General features: G+C 43.6%; 1 protein-coding gene and 1 non-coding gene across 4 annotated transcripts in view; both read left to right on the forward strand.

The window, feature by feature from the left end:
- Positions 1–26,149, forward strand: part of LOC147795490 (dynein axonemal heavy chain 12-like) — a 49,306-nt gene that overhangs the window by 6,332 nt on the left and 16,825 nt on the right. For all 3 annotated transcript variants that reach the window (XM_087131803.1, XM_087131804.1, XM_087131805.1), the window contains 32 exons: positions 32–123; positions 500–678; positions 1,171–1,432; positions 1,885–2,091; positions 2,578–2,699; positions 2,954–3,224; positions 3,793–3,978; positions 4,563–4,763; positions 5,253–5,447; positions 6,215–6,336; positions 11,464–11,746; positions 12,273–12,549; positions 12,978–13,107; positions 13,665–14,100; positions 14,509–14,754; positions 15,270–15,499; positions 15,920–16,103; positions 16,958–17,182; positions 17,302–17,484; positions 17,935–18,054; positions 18,412–18,603; positions 19,114–19,262; positions 19,727–19,865; positions 20,063–20,229; positions 20,732–20,924; positions 21,593–21,873; positions 23,255–23,515; positions 24,019–24,211; positions 24,413–24,574; positions 24,712–24,906; positions 25,306–25,439; positions 25,747–25,990. In XM_087131803.1, coding sequence (XP_086987929.1) covers positions 32–123; positions 500–678; positions 1,171–1,432; positions 1,885–2,091; positions 2,578–2,699; positions 2,954–3,224; positions 3,793–3,978; positions 4,563–4,763; positions 5,253–5,447; positions 6,215–6,336; positions 11,464–11,746; positions 12,273–12,549; positions 12,978–13,107; positions 13,665–14,100; positions 14,509–14,754; positions 15,270–15,499; positions 15,920–16,103; positions 16,958–17,182; positions 17,302–17,484; positions 17,935–18,054; positions 18,412–18,603; positions 19,114–19,262; positions 19,727–19,865; positions 20,063–20,229; positions 20,732–20,924; positions 21,593–21,873; positions 23,255–23,515; positions 24,019–24,211; positions 24,413–24,574; positions 24,712–24,906; positions 25,306–25,439; positions 25,747–25,990 — 6,461 coding nt within the window. The remainder of the gene's footprint in view (positions 1–31; positions 124–499; positions 679–1,170; positions 1,433–1,884; positions 2,092–2,577; positions 2,700–2,953; positions 3,225–3,792; positions 3,979–4,562; positions 4,764–5,252; positions 5,448–6,214; positions 6,337–11,463; positions 11,747–12,272; positions 12,550–12,977; positions 13,108–13,664; positions 14,101–14,508; positions 14,755–15,269; positions 15,500–15,919; positions 16,104–16,957; positions 17,183–17,301; positions 17,485–17,934; positions 18,055–18,411; positions 18,604–19,113; positions 19,263–19,726; positions 19,866–20,062; positions 20,230–20,731; positions 20,925–21,592; positions 21,874–23,254; positions 23,516–24,018; positions 24,212–24,412; positions 24,575–24,711; positions 24,907–25,305; positions 25,440–25,746; positions 25,991–26,149) is intronic.
- Positions 15,732–15,804, forward strand: Trnat-ggu (transfer RNA threonine (anticodon GGU)). The gene has a single exon. It is a non-coding gene; the product is annotated as a tRNA-Thr (tRNA).

The following is a 26,149-nucleotide window of genomic DNA, read 5'->3' on the forward strand; positions in this document are numbered from 1 at the left end:
AATGGTTTTTGTTTTCTCTTTTTTGTTTCAGTGGACAGATATGAGTACTTATGCAATGGTGAGGCACTGAGTAAAGTCCAAGCTTTCATGGCCGAAGACCACACATTTGATGAGTACTGCAAGGTAAAACGGATATCAATGGATCAGTCAGGAGCTGGGAATTAAAGAATAAAATTGGTCGACTCTCCAATTTGAACTTGTATCATAGAATGTGGAAGACAACAGCAATGAGAAGGATGGGAATGTTCTTCCTGTATGCGCTGTGAAAAATTTTCATCAAAGAGTATTCAATCTTGTGAGTCACATGATGAGTTACTCGTCTTGCTATGCATGGGTCATCTTTAATTCTCAGCATCCTGTGAGCATAATTTTGAATAGGTTTGGTTTAAATGCTGGTTTAGTGGATTCCAAGTGATTTTGAAATTTGAGTAAGAATGAAGGAAATTCATTGCATTGTGGGGTGTGAAATAGAAAAATGCCCACTTGTTGTTCTTTGTAGTTGATTGAGGAGTTCCGCAGCAAAGCCAGGGAGATTATCCTCCAGGATAGCATTGTACACTTTGACATGGTGCGTCTTGACTGTGAGGATCTCAAACGTGGACTAGCTGAAAAGTCCAGGAGCTTTGCTGACATGCTGCTGGACAGAATGGCCTCTGACCACAGGAAGGAAAACGAAAGGTTAGCGGTTAAGACCTGCAATTGGATACGTGCTCAGTAGCCGGAGAGTTTATGGTGAAATTGCCTAGATGAGATATGTGGGGATTTTGCTCGTGCACTGCTTTGGTATAGGTTTGGTTTAAATGCTGGTTTAGTGGATTTCAACTTCACTAGCCAATGCTGGCAGGCATTCCAAATCACTGCCTGGCACTTGGGGTGCAAATGAAGTGAGCTAGCCCACTCAGATTTTGGCATTATGTGGTCAGTGTGAACTTGAAAGGACTCAGAAAATATTTAGAATTCTTTCTTTCTGTTTCTTCCTGTTTAATAAAAAAAAATCAGTAAAAATCTGTCATATACATATGTGCGGCAGTTGGCCTGCAGGTAGGCACTGTTTATATTTGCAGCTGGTAGTACACCGTCTAGCCCTGAAACAGTCGGTGCTACAATTTCTCCAGCTACAACCCCGATTACTTATTTCATAAAAACTGATATCGTTCTTTTCTACAACAGCATTTGCAATGAGTTTGAGACCATCAAGGAACGGGCCCTCAAGGTCCCGGAGGACTCGGGCGAGATGATGGACATGATTGCCTACATCGAGAAGGCACGCGTCGAGGGCATCAAGGCGCTGAACGAGCGCATCGGCGTCAGCAAGCAGAGGATGAACTACCTCCTGGATGTCTATTTCTTCAGTCAGGAGCACATCGATCTCAATTGCACAGTCCTGCTCTGGCCCAAGAACATCCAGCCTGTGTTTGACGAGAACGACGAGGTGGGTGGAGAGTTGAATCAATTTTCCATCACATCTTGTGTGTGTACATGTGTAGCTCATTATTTCAAAGCGCTGCTCTTGGAATAAACCTCTTAAAAATTATTTGTAATTATAGAATTGCCTCAAGCAAGTGTTGTACCAGAGTATTCAATGTGCTTCCTCTGTTCCCTTGGTTTTACCCAATGTTACTGCAGTAACATGTGTGACTAACATCAGGAGGCACTGTAATCACTGATGGGTGAAGTGAGTAACGTGCCTCGTGTCTGGTTGGTCCTCTGTCCACTAAATACTATGTGAAGCGGGAGAGTTGGTACTTCATTCTAAGTACCAGTATTCCAAATAATGTATTGGTTTGTTCTCACTGACTGTCAAAGGAGAAAAGTTTGTCCTCACAAACACATTATCTTGTGTACTCAGAATCATCCTTTTGGGGGTTTTGTCCAATCTTGTAGCTTGTGGAAGCCTCAAAGAGGAAGGGTGAGCGTGAGTTACTGGAGAAACGAGAGAAGGTCATGGTGGAGCTGGAGAAGATCCGCAAGCGGGCGGCTGAGTTTGCAGAGTACGGCGAGCTGGACATGATGGTGCAGTACGTCAACGATGTGCGGGCCGTGCAGAAGCGCATCGCCGAGGCAACAGAGACCATTGGCTTCATCAATAAGGTTAGTGTGGTTTGTCAAAGCACAGGGATTCGGTCAATGTCATCTCCTGACAAAACTTTCACTGGTACTTGGCAAGATGATCAAACTTTGTTGTTTGGAGCACTCCATATCCATACAAAAGCATGGGAAGTTTTCAGCAGTTCACATGCGCCAGGCAAAATTCCACTGTGGAAAAGATAATGGAGTACATTTCAAACATTTCATATAGTATCCATTTCCTCTCAATAAAGTGAAATATGAAATACAATACTTTACATGGAATTTCTTCATTTAGTAAACTTGTGCTAAAAATTCCTGTGCATAACTCAGACGTTTCGTACTAAACTGAAACTCGGAAGAGAAGAAAATCAATTTGAGTTCTCAAGCTTTGAGTTACAACTGTGCCAGACAATTTCTCAATTTTGTACCTGATGGTTTATCTGGGATTCCCTGATGAATATGCGCTGTCTGCAGTTGCTATGGTTACATTTCTTAATTGTTTTATAGGAGGAGAAGCTTTTCAAATGGGACGCCACCACATACCCAGAGGTTGAAGAAATCACAGTGGCCATTGAGCCATACATGAAGCTCTTCAGTCTGGTGGTCAAATGGCAGAGAGCCGAGAAAAAGTGAGTCCTGAAGCTCCATGCAGGAGTTTTCATGAGTACCAGTAGGGACAGAGAGGGCTATTGCAGTATATCAACCAGGTAGTTTCTGCAATGGCGGCACCGATAGTTGTTTACTCCCAAAGGAGCTGAGATCATTCATAGGAATGGTTCAGTAAAACTGAGGCAGTTATTTTGAGCCTCCTGCTGACGCATTGTGGTTTAACTTCAGGGAAAGTTACAGGGATTGACCGTTGTCCTGTGATCTGTGGTAACAGATGGATGGATGGTGCCTTCATGGAGCTGGACTCTGAGTCCATCGGCAACGAGGCGGACGAGTACTGGAGAGACATCTACAAGATTACCAAGACCTTCCTCGCCCAGAAGAAGAAACGGGATGCCGAGAAAGCCAAGGCAGCCCCGCCCAAGAAGAAGAGGATCGGTGCGGAGGAAGGGGAGGAGCCAGCTGAGAAGAAGGAGGAGGAAGAGGAGGGCGGGGCTGGCCTCAAGGTGTGCAACACAGTGCAGGCACAGATCAAGGAATTTCAGGTAACTGATTGAACTGTTGGAACCAACTGAAGATACTACAAACGTTAACTTCAAATTGGACAGTCAAGTGTGTCTCTAACAGAACTTGTCATTTAATCGAACCCTATAATGTGACCCTAGGTATGAAGCCTGAATTAGATATGGAGATTACTCTCACTTTGCAAAATCTCCTTTACACTTCTTCATGCTCGCAAATTGTGCTGAGGATGGGTGATATATTTTCGTTAGAATGTGCACAAACCGTTATGGCATATTCAGTAGCATACCCATGTGTTGGCGCATGACATAGATACCCTTAGGGTGTCCACTGTAGCAAGGTGTAAAAAAAAATGAATTGCTTATGAATAAAAACAACATATTCATTAGGTCTAAAATTCAGTTTCCCCTTTCATAGTATATGCCAAGGATCAATGTTTGTTATCTTTAGAATTCAAAATGCACCTGAGCCATTTTGTTTTGGGGTGTCCTGGGCACAAAAGGAATTAGTGACCAAGAAAAAAGAAGGCAAAATAATTGTGCTGATCTTTTCTGATTGGCATGGTGAATAAATCTTTGTCATTGCCCACAGGAATACATCCCCACCATCGCCATCATGTGCAACCCAGGCATCCGGACCCGTCACTGGAGCCAGATGTCAGACATCGCTGGCTTTGACCTGACGCCTGACTCGGGAACAACCCTACGTAAAGTGCTCAAGCTGAACCTAGATCCGTATATGGAGAAGTTTGACTCCATCAGTGCAGCAGCCTCCAAGGTACAAAGCCTTTTCTGTAGAAATTTTCACCAGCTCCTATAGAGTACCCAAGTGTGACGTCACTGTGAACCAGAAAGTGCAGCACAAACGAATGGAGTAGGCGCGGGTGTTGGTTCACGCGCTGGTCCTCGCGCTAATGCCTTTTACACACTAATTGTGTGTGTGACGTATTTACTTCAGTACTCTATGCTATGTTCTGCTTTAACTGTAGTGGCCAGGTAGACATAGAAGGGGGGGTCTTATAAAGACTATAACCGATGATTACAAGCTGTTTTCATCTTGGTACATGGGGTGAACTCCGGAAAGGGGATATTCCAAGTAGATTGTGTCAAGTTTTTTTTTTTTTAGTTTTTTGGACACATCCGTAACTGACTGCATTAGACGCTAACACTAAACTCATCCCCTGCTCTGCCTTAAACACGGGCAACAAATACCTAGAGAACAAATTCCCATAACCTTGAGAAGTTTTTGTTTAAATAGCCCCCATCTTCGAGGCCAGTGACTGCTCTGGACTGGCTTTCTCTTTCTCAAAACAGTGATTTCCCAAGGCCACAATAATTTTGAAATTGCTTTGAATTCCCCAGGAATACTCCCTGGAGAAGGCCATGAATAAGATGGTGGAAGAATGGGACCAGGTCCAGTTCAATCTGACCACGTACCGAGACACAGGTGTCAAGATCCTGGCCTCCGTGGATGACATACAGACCATGCTGGATGACCAGATTGTCAAGACTCAGACCATGCGTGGCTCGCCGTTCATCAAGCCTTTCGATAAAGAAATCAGGGTAAGTTTAGAAAGAGCTGACATTTTGGGCTGAGAGTATACAATATGTTGTATTTATGAGGAATTTAGTATCAGTGAGCTATAAAATGTTGAAGTCCTGTTGATCGGGGAAAAAGGTTACAGTCTCATAGAGATGGGATCTTTAGGATATTTCTTGCGTGGCTGCAAACTTGAAACTGAGGCTGCATTATGATGTGCATTGTGGTCTGTGCTTTCTGACAGCTAGTTTGACAGTCTTCATAACTTGTTTGGAATCAGTCTAAAACAAACAACCCTGTGCCCAGTTGTGCAGAAGTCATGGGTTCCAATCTTGTCGTAGCCATCTTGTAAAAGCTTCATCAAGTTCCGTCTCTCAGAAAGGATATGGACAAGAAGTGCTTTTTCACAAATATTAGTAGAGTAAAACCTGATACTAACTGCCAAGAGGAGCTCATAAAAGCTCGTAACAGATTGTATTTTATCGAAGTCTTCTCCATCATTTGCATTGCAGGAATGGGAAGAGAAGCTTCTACGTGTCCAGGAGACCATCGACGAGTGGCTGAAGGTGCAATCACAGTGGCTGTACCTGGAGCCCATCTTCAGTTCGGAGGACATCATGCAACAGATGCCTGAGGAAGGCCGGCTGTTCCAGATCGTAGATCGTAACTGGAAGGACATCATGAAGCACACTGTCAAGGATCCTAAGGTATGGCTTCTTGATCGCTGGGAGGGGAGGGAATGGGGTCAGAGGCCGTTCACTTGGAAGAGGACAGAGGTTAGGTCAGTGCCACGATGCCAAGATTGATGCGTGATACAGTGCGTGAAGAATTTCTGTTATTTGATTGGAAAGTCGTTCATCGTATGTCATTGAATGATTTGTCTGAAATGCGCGACAGGGCTGACTGCAAAAACAGCCAAAAGTTCTGTTCCACTGGTGAACGGATGGTCTGTTGCAGGGTCCCAAGAAATTTCTGCAGACGCGATGCAGGGATGTATTCCAGCAAGGATTTGTTTAGCAATTATCTTGAAATGCAGTGAGTTGTTCAGGAATTATTCAGGCATTGTGTAAAACAAATATTTAACAAGTCACCTTTGTGCCATGGAAGGAATAGTTTGAGGTGACTGTTCCATTTTTGTCTCCCTGAATGGAACATTCCGTTAGTCGTCTTGTGAAGTCATCGTCAGCGCTGCTTTTAATAGCATTTAAAATTTGCAATGTGACACCCAAAATGGTCTGAAGTCATCCAGGTTTGGATTTGCAGGAAAATGTACAGGGATTGGCCAACAGTTAGCATTCAGTTCGAAAATCCACTGGCTGAACATCTAGTCATAATAGTTTTGATCCAGGGGTTTTTTTGTTTGGAAGCGGAGGCCATTCTTTGTGTTAGTATCCTGACAGACCAGGGATGAATTTGGTAGATGGGACGGGGTATTGAGAGAAGATTTCCATGAGGAATGGTCTACCTGTTGCAGGTTCTGGCAGCTACCTCATTGACTGGCATCTTAGAGAAGCTAATTGACAGCAACAAGAATCTGGACAATATCCTGAAGGGTCTGAACGCCTACTTGGAGAAGAAAAGGCTCTTTTTCCCAAGGTAAGTTGCTCTCCCTCAAAGATCTCCTCTTTCGCAGTTCAGCCGATGCGCCAAGGTTCTAAACACTTCGCATTTGTGTAAGAGAATGGAATGGTCTTTTCAGGGTATTACCTTGGGTTGTCATACCTCTGTGAGAACACAACTCCTTTGTCATCCCTTTGTTTGCTTGTGTGTGTGTTTGTTTTGAGTTATTTTCATTTAATTTCATTTATCACAAGGAAAATCAGGGAATAACATTATGCACTTTTTCAAATATTAGCAAAGCAGATACTATTGAGCAAGCAAGCAAAATATTGAATTAAGTCTAGACAGTACAATTGACAAAATCAGGATGAAAAGGACAATAAAATAGCCTGTGGTGGCACCTCTTAGGGAATGCCAACACCGACAGGGAAATTTTGTTCCATCCATATTTGCAACAAGTTTGCAGGAACATTAACCACATGCTGCCGGGTGCTTTTAAAAATGCAGTGCACATATATGGGCGATTTTCCAGATTTTTATTTTTCAAAATTCTTCAAAAATTCATCATTTCATTTAATGGACGTTTACACCCACATGAGTGACTGTTTGGTTTCTACTCCATGCTGACAGGTGACGTTCATTGACTCCTGAATTATATATTTCAGTTAGGCCTGCCATCTTTTAAAGAGAGCCGAGAATTGTGAGGTGTTGCGTAATTTCCTTTATCCCCAGTGAATGCGAGTGGTGTCTTTTCAAACACGTCTGAATTAGCATGCAGCAGTGCTGTGTCGCTCATCAATGGGGCCCTGGAGCACTTTTGTCCGTGGTGCTGATCTGTGGGCACGCTATGCCCAAAACAGTGGTATACTGTTTGAAAACAGTGATGCATTACCTTCGAAAAATGCAAGCCGAAAAATGATGGCAATTCCCAGTAGCAGGTCTTTTGTTCTGAGTACCGTCTTTTGTTACACGGACCAGCTCTTTTGTCCCATTTCGGGCACCCTGACTCTGTGTATAAACCTATGGTGCTCGTAACGGGGTTCCCTGGCAGCAAGTGGTTAAGTGCTTTACTGTTTCATTCAAAACTACAACCTGCATGCTTATTCATAAGTTCAAATATTTAAATAAGTGTTGAAACTTTACAGAGTTTTGTAACCATTACAGAGAAATGTTGACAACTACATGAGTGGCCCTCTTGACTGTATTTTGTGTCATATTTCCGTTTGAAAGGTGTAGAATACTGACTCAGGTTACTGAATGCCGATTCTGAATGATTACTTCATTGGTTTGATTCTTGATTATTCATTTAAATATGTGCCAAGTTAATTGAAAATGAAAATGCACATGTACAGGTTTTTGCAACCTTTTAACAAATTTAACTTATATTAATTATTAATATTATGAACATGTATTACTAGCTAGGTTCACATTTGAATGGCTTTTTTGATTTAACATTATTGAAAGGATACATGAAAGTGTATCTACAGTTCACCGTCAAAGTCTTGCATAGTCTTTGCTGAATCTCGCAATCAGACTTCATCACTGCAAGAGTTCCTTCTTTACAAGTTTTGGCTGTAGAATCACGGCTGTCATTGGCTCAGAATTCGAGGATCAGTAAACCCATTTTTTTGGTACACTATTTACTTCAACTTGTCAACAACATGAGAACAACGCGTGCAGTGCCTTTCGAAGCTCCCTGTTTCTCCAGTAATAAATCACCACATTCAGCCAGTTGTTGGCATACACAATGCATTGTGTGACGTTGTACACACCGCTGTGTGGTTGAACAACTCCCTGCGATAGCAGCAACAACAACATTACATGTGGTGTCCAGCAGATGCACAGGGCACCGGCAATAATGAAGACGGTCGTGGCCGACTTGGTGCTGATTCGTCTTTGGGCATTTGGCACGAGGTGTGTGTCGCCGATGGTGATTTGAGCCGCAATGCGTCTTGCTTGACGTCGAGCATTTTTCAGAATGCTGGCGTACAACATCAGGATGACCATGAGGGGAATCACCAACAGACCGATGTAAATATACAAACAAAAGTCACAAGAAGGCACGCACTGGCTTTCTTGGAGACTCGCTCTCCTGAAAATGCCAAGTATAATGACATAAATGATTACAGTTGATGCCGTCATGAATGCAATTGTGAGCCTGGATGTTCGAGGTGTCACTAATGTCGGATAACGCAGCGGACGGACAATAGCAATGAAGCGATCGATTGTTAAGAAGAGGAGAGAGAGGACGTTCAGAGTGTTGAATGTCGGGTACAGAATTCCCAACAGAGTACACAGGAAATCTCCCAGGATCCATTTGCCCGAGACGTTTGTGGTCCAGAGTGGAATGCCGCAGAAAAGCCCAATGCAGAGGTCGGATGCGGTGAGTGAAGCCATGAACATCTTGGTTGTTTCTTGCAAATTGCTTGTCCGGCGTAGGGCAAGAATACACAATGGATTCAGCACGGCAGTCAGGGCGATGTTCAGCACCAGAACTACATTGGCAAAAACACTGAGGGTCTCTTGAGGCATCGATGCTTCCGTGGTCTTATCCAGTAGTTCATTAAGTCCTGTTCCATTCATAGTTGGTTGACATAAGTTGAGAACTGTTATAGAACACAAAGGAATGCTGTCATCAACCACTACTTTGTAACTTCCTGAAATCCACTCCACTTTTCAGTATCCGTCATTATATTTGCTGACCACGTTGTTGCTGTTGCCTGTCAACCTCGACACCACCAAACCACGGCAGAAACCAAACCTGACTACACGTAGATTGTGAGACGTCACAGGACCGAGCACATGATGTCAGTTACGTGTAGCCTGTTTTTCTAGTGCTTGATGAGATGCTGAAAAGCAATTACATGTACCTGTGGATCTCACAGAATGCCTTCTCAGTGGTCCCTCTTAGCCTGAAGGGCCTGGCCTTGACTAGCTACATTGTACCTGTGACATAGCTCAGGCTGGATTTCTGATTTTGTGACCTTGCTTTGATTGGCGGAGCACTTTTTTTTTAATTTCCTTCCCAGCCTGTAATATCCTCCAGAGCAGAGCAGTGTACACTTAGACCTTGATCTTATACAGTACATTATTCAAAAAGGATACAATTAAAATGTTATAGGTATCTCATATAGATTTTGTGAGATGCCTTTTTTTTCAACTTCCTTTATGTATAATTGTGTGGATTATCATGAAAACCTCCTCTGGAGGCTGATAGGCAGTTGATCGAAATTAGGGATAAAAGACTGGCACAAAGAAATTTCAGATTGAAAGAGTCCTTCGGAAATTTCTCAGAAAGGAATACACGTACGGTGTTTAACTTGAAATTCAGTGGTGATTGATCACTGGGCCACAGTTTTCCATTGTGAAAATGTCTTCTCTGGCAAAATTCTTTTAAAAGAGTCCCTCGTTGGAAAACTGTCCAGCAAATTAGTGGTCAGTGCATCTTCCGTTGGTTCATGCCTCTATTGGCGTGTATAGTGCAGACTGGTCTCCACAGAGCCTGTGAGATCACGCATTGATGATTTGGATGTGCAGGTTTTTTATGAGACAGACCGCTCAATCTTCATTAGTCCAGGAAGTCCAAGGTCCACAGATACTCTCAGTGCACGTCAAAAGCCACTTTATTGCCTCGTTTGATGCCATTGAAGGCTTTCTAATGCCGCCAACTTGTTGTCAGTGATGCCCTTTTCAACACTCGTTAAGACTTGGCAGATCTGGTTACCTTCCAAATTACAGCTTTGTATCTGAATACCGCAAGGCAATTTATTGTGTTCATTTTGATGATGCCACCTCTGAGCAGTGGTTGGTGTTACAGATCTCTTCCTTGGTGTTTTGTTTCCACTTCAGCTCGCAGTTCTCATCTGATCGTTCAATACAAGTAATTAGGCTGTGTAGATTTGTTACTTTAAGAAGAAAAAAATAGAGCTATTTCCACAAAGTAGACTACATGTATGAGATGGTTTTGTAGAAGAACCTAATGTCATCATATGCTAAAGCTACGCAACCAGCCAGAAACAAACTACCAGCAACTTTTTCCCAAGGACGAGTTCAGTTAGTACGCTCCACTTCACTTTATACTTTTATCTGTGCAGTTAATTTTCTATAGCTGTAGATGCGATGTGATGTTGAAATACAATCATGGGATGTATTCTCCATTACCAGAGAGGAGGCTTTTGTAACCATGGAGTGAGGATGGATGGAGGGCACTTAAATTACACTAATTGTCCATTTTGCTTTTGGAGAAGACAGTTTTTTGTGATGGTATATCATCGCATACATGTATATAGAAACAGCAGTAGATCTTGCACAGAGGCATGACTACCTGTAGATCTTGCAAAGAGGCATAGCTACCTTTAGTAATGTGATCAAGTTATTTCCCTAACATCTGTCAGCCAAATTCCATCATGCTTCCATTCAACAGAAAATCTATCTGCCGTAAACCTCTGGAAATGTGTGAAGTCTCCTTGGTTAGGAAATCCGTTGATGTGGTGCATACCTTGCAATGTAGCACAGAACATAAGCCAGTGTAGAGCATACACGCGTGGCATGGTTAGGTCTATTGTCTATGTGTCTTCGCGCATTTCCAATGGAGCAAAGACCTAGACGTACATGTAGCTCAACATAAGGGATTTGGATGCAATCTTACTTAGACAGTGTAGAGTTCAATTTGGGTTCTGTGAAGTACCGACTCATTGGTAGCGTTCCACATGTCCACTTGACATTTGTGAGTTTCAGGCACTGTCAGAGTCTTAAATCTACCAGTTGGAATCAAAATTTTGTATTTACCAAATAAAGAGTCTGAAATTGGTTGTTACGTGTAATTTTATCAAAAGTTAAAAACCACCCATGTGACAGCTAGGCACCCAACCAGTAGGAGTGGGTGGATAGGCCTTCATTACAATGAGGAGACAATTTCTTTTGTGAAGAAAAACTTGGAACCGAGTTGTGGGGACACAAGTTTGTCTCTAATTTTTTTTGGTTCCCACAACATCTCTGTTTCAACCAGTTTGTAGTCCCGCGACAACTGTACATCAGGCATGTGTCAACTGTGTGAGGTATTTGCAAATTATTTTTCTTTCGTGATTCAGACACAAAACAGGCATTTAAGCTTGGTGGAGACGTCTTATTGATTCCTCTTCCATACGTTTGCCTTCTCCACAGGTTCTTTTTCTTGTCCAACGATGAGATGCTGGAGATCCTGTCAGAGACCAAGGACCCCCTGCGGGTCCAGCCTCACCTCAAGAAGTGCTTCGAGGGCATCGCCAAGCTGGAGTTCCTGCCTAACCTGGACATCGTGGCCATGTTCAGCAGCGAGGGGGAGAAGGTCAAGATGACCTCGGTCATCTCCACCACCGAGGCCCGAGGCGCCGTGGAGAAGTGGCTGCTACAGGTCCAGGATGTCATGTTGGTCAGCGTCAAGGACGTCATTGAGAAATCACATCAGGTATTTTGGCTTTCCTCAGAAGAAAAAGGGGGCAAAGTATTACTCGTGAGGAAGGGGAGATAACAATATGTTCCTTAAACTCCTGCCTAGCAAGATTAATCGCCATTTCAGTGACTCACAGAAATTTGGAGTGAATGAATGTATAAAAAGACAATTTGAGGAGGGTGGAGTGTGCAGGTAGGCCAGAAATTTCATTTCATTCTGGGCTTACCCATGTGGAGTTTTCCAGCAGAAAATCTGCTGAGCCAAATTTACTTACTAAGCAGTAGTCAGAAGGGAACCAGCTGGACACAATATGGATGACATGAAGTGTTGGCCGGTAATCTGTTTTTACTGAGCAAAGATTTTTGGGTTAAACATTTTCTTGGCTCAACAGCTTCATGATGAGGCTGTGTCTAAATTACTTGCTGGGGGGGGCTTAATATTTCACATGACTCCATGAGAAGTGGCAATAGCCACTACCCAGAGACTAATACTTTCGTAATTTTTCCAAGCATCTGCTCTTGCTGTTTCCCACCCATTGAAGGCCTACGCCATCGAAGCCCGGGAAGACTGGGTGCAGGAGTGGCCGGGCCAGGTAGTGCTGTGCGTCTCCCAGATCTACTGGACAGCCGAGGTCCACGAGGCCATCCGTGGTGGGCCCCAGGGCCTGCGGGACTACCACGACAAGCTGGAGAGCCAGCTACAGGACATTGTGGCCCTGGTGCGCGGCAAGCTGTCCAAGCAGACGCGCATCACCATGGGGGCACTGGTTACCATCGATGTGCACGCCCGGGACGTGGTCTTGGATATGGCAGAAAAGGGTATGGGGGAAAATACTTACTATGCCAGTGGTATGGGTTGTATTAAATATTAGCCTATAAAGCAGTGCCGCAAGGTCCACTTCTGTAAACAGATTTTAACTAACCAGTTTGCCCCGTCGATGGTAAGACATCGTTCTGGCAACGATGAAGCCAAGGGATATGAGTTTGGGGTCAACCTACATTTAAGGAAGCTTGTGCAGTTTTCTTAGAGACTCTCAGGTATAGTAGTTACACTTGTAAGGTGTAAAAAAGTTGTTAAAAATCACATCATTCCTATCAAAACATCAATCATCAATTTGGTACACTAACCCTGTTGGGCAGTATGACTGACATCAAGACATATCCACGTGATCTACATGTATATGATCTAAATATAGATTTTTGTAGAGTATTTCAAGTGGTTTTTATCATTATCTTGTTGATTTCAGGTGTGGAGAATGAGAATGATTTCAACTGGCTTGCCCAGTTACGATATTACTGGGAAAATAACACTGTCATGGTGCGTATCACCAACTCCTTGGTCAAGTATGCATATGAATACCTGGGCAATTCATTCAGGTAAGTCTAACATGCACCTTACAAGAACAAACTTATTTATGCAATATTTATTTGAGGGAAAAGAGACTGCCTTACAGTGACTCTTCACTGGCTGAATGGAAGTCTACGCCAAAGTATTTCTTAGATATGAATAGTGTGAGGATTAAAGGTTAGAAGCTGGTGGAGATTTAACTTAAGGTTAAAATTAAGAGCGATTAGATTAGGAGCCATAAAGGTGTTCTGAGAAGAGTCGATTGGTGATCAACTTGGTGTTTCAATCAGTTTGCTTTGAATTCTCCCAAACCACTTCTTTACACCTTGAAAGAATTAAGATTCCCAATTTCATATGATGGAGAACATCTTAGAGGAAGGTCTGAGGTTGGAAGTTTTAAATTTGTGGTTCTAAACATGTGTAGAAAACCAACTGTTCATTCTGTGACAAGTGCTGTGCTCTGTTCCTCTTGTGAGAATGCAAGAGTATGTCAGAAACCATGACTTGGGTAGAGGCGTTCACAGGGTGTTGTCACAGACCATCCATTGTAAGCATACCTTTGTTTATGTGTTGATGGCACCCATAGGTTGGTCATCACGCCCTTGACTGATCGCTGCTATCGCACCCTGGTGGGCGCCTACCATCTCAACCTGGGTGGTGCCCCCGAGGGCCCCGCCGGCACGGGCAAGACAGAGACCACCAAGGACCTGGCCAAGGCACTCGCCGTCCAGTGCGTGGTCTTCAACTGCTCAGACGGCCTGGACTACCTGGCCATGGGCAAGTTCTTTAAGGGGCTAGCCTCCTCGGGGGCCTGGGCCTGCTTTGACGAGTTCAACCGCATTGAGCTGGAGGTGCTGTCGGTGGTGGCCCAGCAGATCCTCTGCATCCAGCGGGCCGTCATGACCCATCAGGAGACCTTCATCTTTGAGGGGACAGAGCTGGTGCTGAGGGACACCTGCTTTGTGGCTATCACCATGAACCCTGGCTATGCTGGGCGCTCAGAGCTTCCTGACAACCTCAAGGTTTAGAGACTTTTTAAAATTCTCATCACTGTTATCATTTTGTACTTTTCACCTTGGTAGATGTGGCTTGAAGCCACAGTTGCAATCAAGTCACTAGTGATGACTCAAACAGTCTTGACGCATTCATTACTCGTCATATGGTCTCAGGTCAAGTTGCATTTTATTTGAATAATCCGTAACTAGGCAATTTCTCTGTTCTTTATTCATCTTGTAATGTGAACATGTACGTTGACTTTGATTCAGTTTTAATGACTGGACTTGCTACTAGACTTGTGCTGCACTCAATTACATCACTAGCTCAGGATCACTTGATGCATCTTTGAACAGTGGTTTCTATGCAATGATATCTTATCTGTCCAGCATTTCATAAATCAACCCAGTCTGTGTCTTGTTCCCATTCTCTCACAGGTGCTATTCCGCACAGTCGCCATGATGGTGCCAGACTACGCCATGATTGGCGAGATCATGCTGTATTCTTACGGCTTTGTGGACGCCCGCAACCTCTCCGTCAAGATCGTCACCACGTACCGTCTCTGCTCAGAGCAGCTGTCCTCCCAGTTCCACTACGACTACGGGATGCGTGCCGTCAAGGCAGTGCTCGCTGCTGCTGGTAACTTGAAACTCAAATTCCCCGATGAGAGTGAGGATATCCTGGTGAGTATTTCAGGATTTTTTTCTTTTCAAATAAGTCTATATGAGTTTGTGACAAAGCTAGTAATGAAATCGAGGATTGACACAGAGTTGTGAAAGCTATATAATTTGAGATGGAAAAAACTGCAAAGATAATTTTAGAGACAAGCCTTGCAATCAGGAAGAGAATGATGAAGATCAAATCTACATGTAAGTCCCGGGTGGGATTTGAACCTTGGTGGCATTCAAACCTTGGTCACAGAGGCCAAAGGCAAGGAGTGTGCCTGTGCAGCGGTTAACTGGCAGTTGAATGTCTACTGAAGATTTAATTGCAGACCTCAAGATTCTCTTAATTATATTTAAAGAGAAGCAGTTTTACAGTACGCTTCTGAAAGCATGAAATTCTTAACAAGAAGCTGAACTTGGAATAGATAATTCTTGTTCATTGATATGAAACTTTCTGAATGAGGTCAAATATTTGAGAAGTAACCAGCAGTCATAATGGCAGCAGTTTGGGATTTGTATTTTGTCTTTAACAGTTGCTGCGTTCCATCATCGACGTCAACCTACCCAAGTTCTTGTCCCACGACATCCCTCTGTTTGAGGGCATCATCTCCGATCTCTTCCCTGGTGTAGTCCTGCCCAAGGCTGACTACCAGGTGTTCTTGAATGCCGTGGAGGAGGTATGCGCCAAGAGAAACCTGCAGTGTGTGGATGCCTTCCGGGAGAAGATCATCCAGACGTATGAGATGATGATCGTCAGACACGGGTAGGTTTAGGACCTGTAGGGTTGTGGGGTTTCACATCAGCAGAAGTTGGATGGAATTCAGGAATTCTCCAGTTTCCAGTGAATGTAGCTTTTGAAGTGTAACGTGATAATTGCATTGAAAACCTTTGATAGATGTGTTCAGTTGCTTTCTTTGTATGCATGAAAAAAAATCTTTCCTAATAAGAACTCCCTGAACGGAAATGTTGACAGATAGGAAGAGCCACCAACATAGGGCTGGATAGCTCAGTTGGTAGAGCACCGGTGTGGTGTTCCGGAGGTCACGGGTTCAAGTCCAGCTCCAGTCAATTTCTTTGCTCATCTTTATAATCTAATAAGAACTTGAGATTTATGACAGACTTTGAGAAAATTTGAGCCTGCCCAAGTCCTCATAGATCTCTTTTTGTATGTGTGGTTGTGCAGTTTCATGTTGGTTGGGGAACCCTTTGCTGGGAAGACAGAGGTCCTGCACGTCCTGGCGGACACCTTGACCCTTCTGAACGAGAGAGGCCTGAACGAGGAAGAGAAGGCCTTATACCGCACTGTCAACCCTAAGGCTATCACCATGGGTCAGCTCTTTGGACAGTTTGACCCGGTCTCACATGAGGTAGTGTAACGTGCTTCGCAGTGTTATATTCCAGTCCACCACAAGTCCCTTCACAAGTCCAGTCACAAATCCAGTCACAAGTCCAGTCACAAGTCCCTTCACGAGTCCAGTCACAAGTCCCTTCACAAGTCCAATCACAAGTCCCTTCACAAGTCCAATCACAAGTCCCTTCACAAGGCCAGTCACAAGTCCCTTCACAAGGCCAGTCATAAGTAAGAGGGTGAACAATGACAAAAGAATGCTTTTGCCACAGGTCATTTGAATAGCTTGTGAATTGGCTTAAGACTGAATGACTTGTGATGGACTTACAAGGACAAATACAACACTGGTGCTTTGTCACCTGACTTGAATATAATCAGGTTGCTTGTTGAAAGGGACTGATATGTGAGACTTTGATGTTCCATAAAGTGACCAGTAGCCCCAACAAAGCCAAACCCAACAAGATTCTTTGCGATTTAAACAGGGTTCATGTTCTGTTTGCACAGTAATTGTCAGGTTTTGTTAATTTATTGAACCGTCATGAGCATTTCAAATCTTTGTAGGCGGGATATGTTTTATGTAAGAAGTTGTTTCTCACCAGTCTTATATATTAAACTGTGCTGCAGGGTCACAGAGTGAACATTTGAAAGGACAAAATGAAATTAATATCAGTTCCTCACGGCCAGAAAAGATAAATCTGAGAAAAGGTTTAAGTGAAGTGCATTCTTTTGTTTCTTGGAATTCGTCTCTCACTTTTCAGTGAATGTTGTATCATTAAGCTGGAATGTGGGAGGACGTTAAGCCAGCTTAAGTGTCCACATTCCTAATTAATTTATTAAATATTAGAAAAGATTTCAACCTGTCTCACCCTCTAGTGGACAGACGGAGTGGTTGCCAACACCTTCCGTGAGTTTGCCTCCACCGAGACCCCCGACCGCAAGTGGGTGATCTTTGACGGTCCCATCGACACCTTGTGGATCGAGAGCATGAACACCGTGTTGGATGACAACAAGAAGCTATGTCTGATGAGCGGTGAGATCATCCAGATGTCCAACAGCATGAGTCTTATCTTTGAGTGCATGGACCTGTCTCAGGCCTCGGTGAGTTCTGGCTTGCCCCCTCTTTTATGTTTTACTCTAATAAAGCATTGCCAAGGGTCGTGCGTCGCTGATTAATCTCTGTTTTTCATTTTGCTCTCTCTGTTCTTTCCGTGTCCCAGCCTGCGACTGTCAGTCGCTGTGGCATGATCTACCTGGAGCCGTCCAACCTCGGCTGGCGTCCAGTCTTCCGATCTTGGCTCAACAACCTCCCAGAGACTTTGAAGAAAGAGGAGCCTTTGTTCATCGCACTGTTTGAGTGGTTGCTGGAACCGGCTATTGACTTTGTACATCGAAATACCAAGGTACGGTTGCAACCCCAACTTCAAAACAGAAGTAACTCAGACTTTGAAAGAGTTGTTGTGATGCTTTAAAATTTAGCTGGGTACACTAGAAATCTTTTAGTAAGCTTATTAAGTGTGGTTTCCTTCTACTTCATCCAGCCTCTCTCTCCACTTGTCAGTTTTGGTACTCTAGTTGCATTTCAAAATGAATTTGTTATACTTCAAGTAAATATTAACAAGCAGAAATCTGGAATTCACATTTTTGCAAGGCTTCCATTTGTCTGTTATCTTCCTCTTTAACAATTTTTTTTCTTCAGTCTCCCCTCCACAGTTGTGAGCATTTTCCTGGCTAAGACCCCTGCTAATCCGAAAAAAAACTCTAGCAGCAAGGTCTTGGCATTGATACCTGTTTGAAGTTTTTGTGTTGGCTTGAATATCCCATGACTTTTCTTTCTACCATTGCATTGACAGGAATATGTGCCCACAAGCACTAACAATTTTGCCAGGTCTTTGATGTACTTCGTCAACATGTTCTTGGCAGACAACATCAAACCAGAGACCGACCTGAAGCATCTCAGACCTTGGATTATTGTAAGTTTGTCTCGTGTAGCAAGTTCTCATATGACTTGACACTTGACTTTTGACTGAACAAAACAGAAGAAACCTGAAAACAGATATTGGAAAATTGATCGTAAGAAACAAGATCTTTAAACCTAGAAACTTATTTGTAAGTTTCAATAGATATATATTAATTTGAATACTTGGACTGAGAAAATCAAAGGAAGAAAAGTTGAATATAAAGGCATCAGGTTTGAGTGTGTAGTTTTTCCAAATTGGTGTGAGTTTCCAGAAAGCCTTCTGTGGAACTGATAACTCTAGAACTTGTGTTGAAATGCACAAGTTTCTTGATTCCGATATTCGTTTTATTATCTTTGCCCTTGTTTTCAGTCCACTGTCTTTTTCTCCTTGGTGTGGTCGGTGGGTGCCGTGGGAGACACGGACGGCAGGGCCAAATTTGACGAGTTCTTACGAGACATCTTGTCAGGGAAGAATGAGCAGCACCCCTACCCAGGGGAAGTGGGCACTAAGCTAGATGTGCCTTTCCCCACCGAGGGGCTAGTGTATGACTACATGTATGATGTGAGTGAAAAGTAAAATGTCTTGTCGTGAAAATACTGTGAAAATGTTTAAGGTTGGTTCCTAGAAAAGAAATGTATCAAACTTTAAAATAATCTGCATAAAACGGGAGGCAGACAGAATTATTAGTTTGGATTTTGCAGATTTATCATCAGGTCATCGTAAGTCATCTCAAACCATTGTAAGTAAAATCACTGTTCAATTGCAAGTCAACTAGTCTTGGTTCAAGTCACAAGCAATTTAAATGGATTGTTACAAAGACTTTTCAGTAATTAATTTGACATCTTTGACCTGACCTGCCATTGGACTTGTGATTTGAACTTGCGATTGACTGATTCCAATTCTTGTATTTTGCCTTGTTGTTTGTAGTCCAACGTTTCTACTGTTTGTCACTTTGTCTGATCATGCCTCCTTGTAAATTGTCTACTCACTCCCGATACTTCGCTTCTTTAGAGGAATAAATATTGAGTGAAATTACCTCCTGTTTATTTGTTCCCCATTGATTCCTTGTAGTTCAAAGCTCGAGGCAAGTGGGTTCATTGGAATGACACCATCAAAGGAGCTAGCATCGGTGAAGGTCGCAAGGTGCAGGAGATTATCGTACCTACCATGGACACAGCTCGTTACACATACCTCATGGACATAGCCATTAGGCACAAGAGGTGGGTAGAACAAAAATAGGCAAATTAAATGCATGTCTACATTCCTTGTCAAATTGGTTGTGCCCGAGAGGCCATTTTCCAAGCGTCTGTGGGCATAGCCCTTTTTCCAGTTGTGAAAAGTATTTAGCCGCGGAAATGAAAACCCTCATTATCAGCAGTAGATTTCCACCAACTTCAAGCTCCTGTGTCCACTAACTATTAAAGACAATAATGTTAGGATACTCTCCAACAGTATTTATTAAATAAATCTTAGTTAAATCAATTATACACAAGCATTGCAACTGAATTTGTGCCTAAATTAATTTTTTTTTCTTTAAAGTAAAATTTGTAGTGTAGAATTGATTTTGGACATTCTTTTAAAAGGAACTTGTAAATTTGTTACAATATGTAATCATTTTCTTTGTGCCTACAAAGCTTGGGCAAATTTAGAGAGTATATATTTCCTCTGTGTTGTTCCATTGAAGGGCCATTCTGTTCGTGGGGCCCACCGGTACAGGCAAGAGTGTGTACGTCAAGGACAAACTGATGAACAACCTCTCCAAGGAGGAGTTCCTACCCCTCTTTATCAACTTCTCGGCCCAGACCAGCGCTGGCCAGACTCAGGTATGAAATCACCAGTTGTGAACTCTGCCGATGTAGGCCCTGCTTGATAGATATGTTTGAGGCTCGTCTATAATTTGTGCACTGACGTTCCGTTAGCGATCCTGTGGGGTTTTAATGTCAAACAGGAACTCCTTGACAAAGACTCTAGGATTAGTTCTGTCCATGAACAGTTTCCACTTTCGATCTCTCTGCGACAGGATATCATCATGTCCAAGCTGGACAAGCGGCGTAAAGGAGTCTTCGGCCCTCCCATGGGCAAGCGCTCCGTCATCTTTGTGGATGACCTCAACATGCCGGCGAGGGAGGTATACGGTGCCCAGCCACCCATCGAGCTCCTTAGACAGTTCTTTGATCATGGAAATTGGTTAGTCGCTTTAATCCATACATCATGCAGAAAAATCAAAAAAAGGATCCAACGATATCAAGTCATCCCTGTCTTAGGATAGTGCTGCATGGAAACGAGGTCCACTATTGGTTTCATCATCAATATGAAGGGTTGTTACCTATAGAGACATGTTGCCACAATAAGGGACATTGAACTGCCTAAACCAGTAAACTGTTATCGCTTTATTGAATTCATTTCTTTAGCTACATGTAGTTCAAGTTGTTTTGTCGCTGTGGCAGAAGTGTCTGGTAAAGTTTATGCTGCTAGAATGGCTACTTTTAAGGTTTTAAAAAAAAGTGTTAAGGCAAATGTAAACATTTGAAAAGAAAAAAAATTGTTAAAAATAGGAATGGTAGATAAAGTAATATTGTCGGCCTGTTTGTGGTCTGAGCATTTTCAACATTTTCCTATTTTATCTGAAATGGAGATTACTGTTTCTGAGCCTTTTAATTAGAGCTCTGTCTGTCTTCCCAACTTTCAGGTACGACAAGAAAGACACCACCAAGATTGTCCTGACTGATGTCCAGTTCCTTACAGCCATGGGTCCCCCTGGCGGAGGCCGTAATCCTGTCACTTCCAGGTTCCTGCGACACTTCAACATCATCGGCATCACTCCGTTCAATGACGAGACCATGCAGCGCATCTTCAGCACCATCGTTAGCTATTACCTCAGGGTGAGTTACAGCAATTGGGTTCTTCAAGTTCTCAATCTGCAAGTCATTTCTCTTGTTTTACTTCTATGGCCTCCTAGGGCTTTCGTGAGATTCTCCAAGTCAGTTCTAATTGTTCTTAAAAAAACCTAATTTTCCCAAACGGCTTTTACTTAGTGGACTACTTTGAAAGTCTTCTCCCTGGTAACGACTGGAGAATTTTTGCTGGTTTTTAAGAGAATCCGTCAGTCAGAGATTCTGGGTCAGTTGTTTCGCATTAATTAGCACAGTGCTTCTGTCATGACTGGAAGGCTTCTGGGTGGCCTTGTGCTTTGATTCAGCATATTCAGGGTCTTAATGCATAATGCAAATAGGTGTATTGCTGCCTGTTAATGTCATACCTCTGTCAGGATGGAAACATCATCAATGTGTCCTCTGCCTTCTGCTTCCTCAGTAGATTTATGTGCACTGCGTACTCTGTGAATCCTAGATACTAGACTGCATCTGATTTCCTTAGCTGAGGCTAATACCGTTAACACTCACATTTGTTAGGAGTGGCATCCAATGCAAGCAAATGGTTTGCATTAGTGTGCATGTTATTGCTAGTTGTAGCCTGAATTACTGGACACAGCCTTGGGTATATGAAACGGCAACTGTTCAGTTATCGGTTATTGTCGCTGGTTATGACTCAGGCCAACGAGTTTGCACCCGACTACTTCACGGCCGGCAACCAGGTGGTGGCAGGCACCATGGAGGTATACAAGCAGGCCATGGCCAACCTTCTGCCCACGCCGGCCAAATCCCACTACACCTTCAACCTGCGGGACTTCTCCCGCGTCATCATGGGCGTGCTGCTGATCAAGAAGCAGGCCGTGGAGAACAAGCGCTCCTTCACCCGGCTCTGGGTCCACGAGGTCTTCAGGGTCTTCTACGATCGGCTGGTGGAAGACAAGGATAGGCTTTGGCTCTTCAAGTGAGTCACTCCACTTAAAAGAAAACAATATATACATGATTTGTTGCGGCACTGTCAACGTATTTTACTGTTGAGCGGTTAGGATGTAGTTTTAAGCTGTCCATTTCAAAGAGGTATGCTCTATCTTCTGAAGAACCTGAGAACTTAAAAAAGATGCTTCTTTACCCCTTCATCTCGGGAGCCGTCAGCAGCCACGGCTTTGTGTGAGGATTAGTGCCTACCACACAACGCTCTATTCATCATGCACCTGCGGTTTCAATGTGGGCCTGCTGCTGGACAGAGCTTTGCATACTGAGCATACCACAGCCCAGCAGTCACAGTCAAAAGAATCCCGGCGTGAAGGGGTTAAGAAATTGCTGATGCTCTCCATCCATTGTTTACTTCTCAATACAAATTTTCTAACGTTACTTATTTTTGAACTTGTAGAGTTCTGGTATAGTGCCTTTGTATCATAGCTTAACCACTACCAGCCGGGGACTCCGGGATCGGAGCCGTATGGTTTATATGTGTGGCCGGGGTCTCCGAACTCGGACAAAGGAAACAGGGCCCTGTAACAAAAGACCGTACTCCGAACAAAAGACCAGGCTGCTGGGCATGACCGGCATTTTTCACTCTCAAAAGTGGTGATAATCCAGCGTTATTTTGAAACCGTATACCAGGGTTTGGGGTATTTAGAGCAAGCGGATTACCACCGGGGACAAAAGCTCTCCACCACCGCAGCGATGAGCCACACAGCACCGCTGCATGCTAATCTGGCCCCTATTGAAAAGAGGTCAGCAGTGCACTGAGCCAGGTTCGTGAACAAAAGACAGCTGTATAACACCGCACAATCTGGTCTCTGTTTACAAGGCTGCAGGCCTGGCTGAAATATTCGGGCGTCAATGAAGGTCACCTGTCAACTTAGAGTAGTGCCTGAAGATTACTCCATGCGGCTATAAATGACTGTTAAATGGAATGATGAATTGTTGAAGGATTTTGAAAACGGAAAAAAATGATAGTCATGCCGGCCCAGCATCCTCAACGTTGAAAAATGCCCCGGTCCGAAGTGGTTAATGAATCACATTTTTCACTGAGAGATTCATATCATAAACTGACTAAGAGTTGGTGAAAATACTGAACAGATGCTTTGAAATAGCAAATAATATGGCCTTTGACAAGCTCTTCATAAGCAGATTGTTGTCAGAGATATCATTTGTTTCGCAATCCCAAAGTCTGACAGAAACACTGCTTGAAAAAACTGAGCGTTTCATTTCTGAACTAAAATGATTATTAATCTAAATGATATCTGCCCAATTTCTCCAGTTGTGTTGTGTAAGTGCTGTGTAAATGATGAGTTTTGTTCTCTATAACTACTGTGTTCATTGGGTGTTACACATCCCAGCATCGCCAAAACTCTGGTCAAGGATGTCTTCAAGGACAGCTTCGACGCCGTCTTTGAGCACTTGGCCAAGGACGGCCGGGCGGTCTGCGAGGATGACATGCGCAGCCTGATGTTTGGCGACTACATGAACGTGGATGCCGAGCCCGAGGACAAGATCTACGAGGAGGTCAAGTCAGTGGAGGAGTTCAACCAGGTGGTGGAAGGGGGTCTAGAGGAGTACAACAACACCCACAAGACAGGAATGAATCTCGTCATCTTCAGGTGAGGCAGTCTCGCAGGGTGAGACCTGTCTCCAGAGATCGAGCCTTAAAATTTTTGTGCCAGTGAATGGAACTTGAAGAGAGCTTTCTAAACAGTGCATGGTGACTTGCTGGCATCTTGATTTGCAGCATTTCCTGCTAAGGATTTGAATAAGCCATTTTACACCAGCGAGGTCTGCCGAAGTAAAGCAGAAGCTCACAGGTTTGAGTGCCAGCTCTCACCGTTCTTTACTTTGTAACTTGTTATCTATGAAGGAAGTCCAATGATAAAACTCCACTCCAGGTTAATTTGCTGTTCATATTTGTAATGTCACAGAAATCAGGGTACTTTAAGGAGTTAACTGTCTAGAATTGTGCAGAAAAGAAAAGTATACAGCTTGTACATGACCTCTATTGACCTCTGCTTAACAAGGTCAAGTGAAGGGCACTGACATTTCTTGATGCTTGTCGCTAATGTTTGAGAATAGACAAACATTTGTTTGTTCCTGTGTTGCTGTCATGTAGATATGTGCTGGAGCATCTGTCTCGCATCAGTCGTGTCCTGAAACAGCCCGGCGGGAATGCCATGTTGGTCGGGGTGGGTGGTAGCGGTCGGCAGTCCCTGACTAGACTGGCCACCAGCATGGCCGGGTTCCATCTCTTCCAGCCAGAGATCTCCAAGAGTTACGGCAAGAATGAGTGGAGAGAGGACCTGAAGGTCAGAGCAATCATTTGCATTTCTCAAAGTCAAACTTGTCGAAGGTTTATATAGTTTCTTCATTATTTTGGCCTCAAATTGGTTTCTATTGGTCAGATTCTTATTTGCTGAGTTGGATCTAGCAAAGCCTAGCTAAGGTTGTGCTTTACCAGTTTTGGTGCTTACCAGCTTTCTCACATGGATCTACTGGTTACTTTGTAGACCTTACTGAAGAATGCCGGTGCCTTTGGCAAGACCACCGTCTTCCTGATCACGGACACCCAAATCAAAGAGGAATCCTTCCTTGAGGACATTGACAATCTCCTGAACACTGGAGAGGTGCCTAACCTTTACGCCGTGGATGAGAAACAAGAGATCATGGAGGTGAGGACGAGATATCATTTACTTTACTTCCAAATTTCTTTCTAATGCCAATTAGCACTTTCTTTACCTAGCTGGGCTATGTGAGCTTCGACAGCAAACCAACCCCTGTCATGGTTTCTCCCCGTCTCCTGTTACAGGCTGTTCGGCCCATTGCCCAGGCCGGTGACAAGAATGCCGACTTCAGTCCCCTGGCCTTGTTTGCCTTCTTTGTTAACCGATGTAGGGAGAACCTTCACATCATCATCGCCTTCTCTCCCATCGGTGACGCCTTCCGTAATCGTCTCCGTCAGTTCCCGTCACTCATCAACTGTTGCACCATTGACTGGTTCCAGGTCAGTGGTTCTCCCCTTGATAAACCCTTTTTGGCATTCAGAATATTTTCTGTCCCTGACGTGTTACTTTGTACTTCTGATCTTTGTAGCCAAGGACATTCAAGACAACCTCAGCTTTAAGAAGTGATCAGCGTTTGAATCAAGTTTTCAATTGTGACCCACCTTTCCAAAACCAGATTGAAAAATTCTGAGCTATTGTCTGGAAAACATTACCATTATACATATGAACAATACAAAATGTATACATTTCATTGACCTTTGTTACTATCAAAGCCCTTTCCAGACAGTTTCTTTTCTTCGGGTTAATTTAGGAGTTTTTAAACATGACAGTGGTCTGCTTCAAGAGGGTTTAGGGGTAGCTGGTCATAACTGTTAGACTCTGTGTTGCCCATTTTGTAGGCGTGGCCAGAGGATGCCTTGACAAGGGTGGCCAACAAGTTCTTAGAGACAGTTGAGATGGAGGAAGAGGAACGGAAGGAGGTGGTTGACATCTGTAAACACTTCCACACCAGTGCCAGAAACCTCTCAGTCAGGTAATATAGGAAGTCTGTCTTTGGAATCAGCTGACAGTTGGACATAAACAGAAAAAAAACAACTCACTGGCTCTGCTCATCTTTCATGATATACATACGCTTGAGAACAAATCATGACGTGACTTTAACCACTCACGAATAATTTGTACAAAATCAAATTTGTTAATCAGTCTTTTTTAATATAAGTGTCAGGGCGTTTATCCCGAGCTGTGAAATCTCGCCCTCCCTAAAACATGAGATTACAACGTTGTCCTTAAGCTTCCTTTGTAGACTTAAATTTGCTTACGACCTATTCAATCTATTCCAGTTTCATGGAGGAGCTTGGCCGTCATAACTACGTGACCCCGACCTCCTACCTGGAGCTCATCTCAGCCTTCAAGACGCTGCTGGGCAAGAAGCGAGACGAGACCATGAAGGCCAAGCGGCGCTATGTGGTAGGGTTAGAGAAGCTGGCGTTTGCCGAGTCCCAGGTGGGAACCATGCAGGTAGAGCTGAAGGAGCTACAGCCCCAGCTGGTGGTAGCTGCCGACGAGAACCAGAAGATGATGGTGGTAAGTAGAAGATCTACTCTCGAGTTGCTCTGCAGTTTTGCTTGACGCAGAACCTGCAGTCCAGTATATGTTATTTTCTGTGGAGCTTGATTTCCAGTAAGAAGCTGTCATTTGTTTTGGGAAGAATGCCAAAGTAAGCATGAGGTAACTTTGACCTTA

Source organism: Acanthaster planci, unplaced genomic scaffold (assembly GCF_054643075.1).
Source record: "Acanthaster planci isolate LZ-2023a unplaced genomic scaffold, COTS_SCS Contig15, whole genome shotgun sequence".
Classification (NCBI taxonomy): Eukaryota; Metazoa; Echinodermata; class Asteroidea; order Valvatida; family Acanthasteridae; genus Acanthaster; species Acanthaster planci.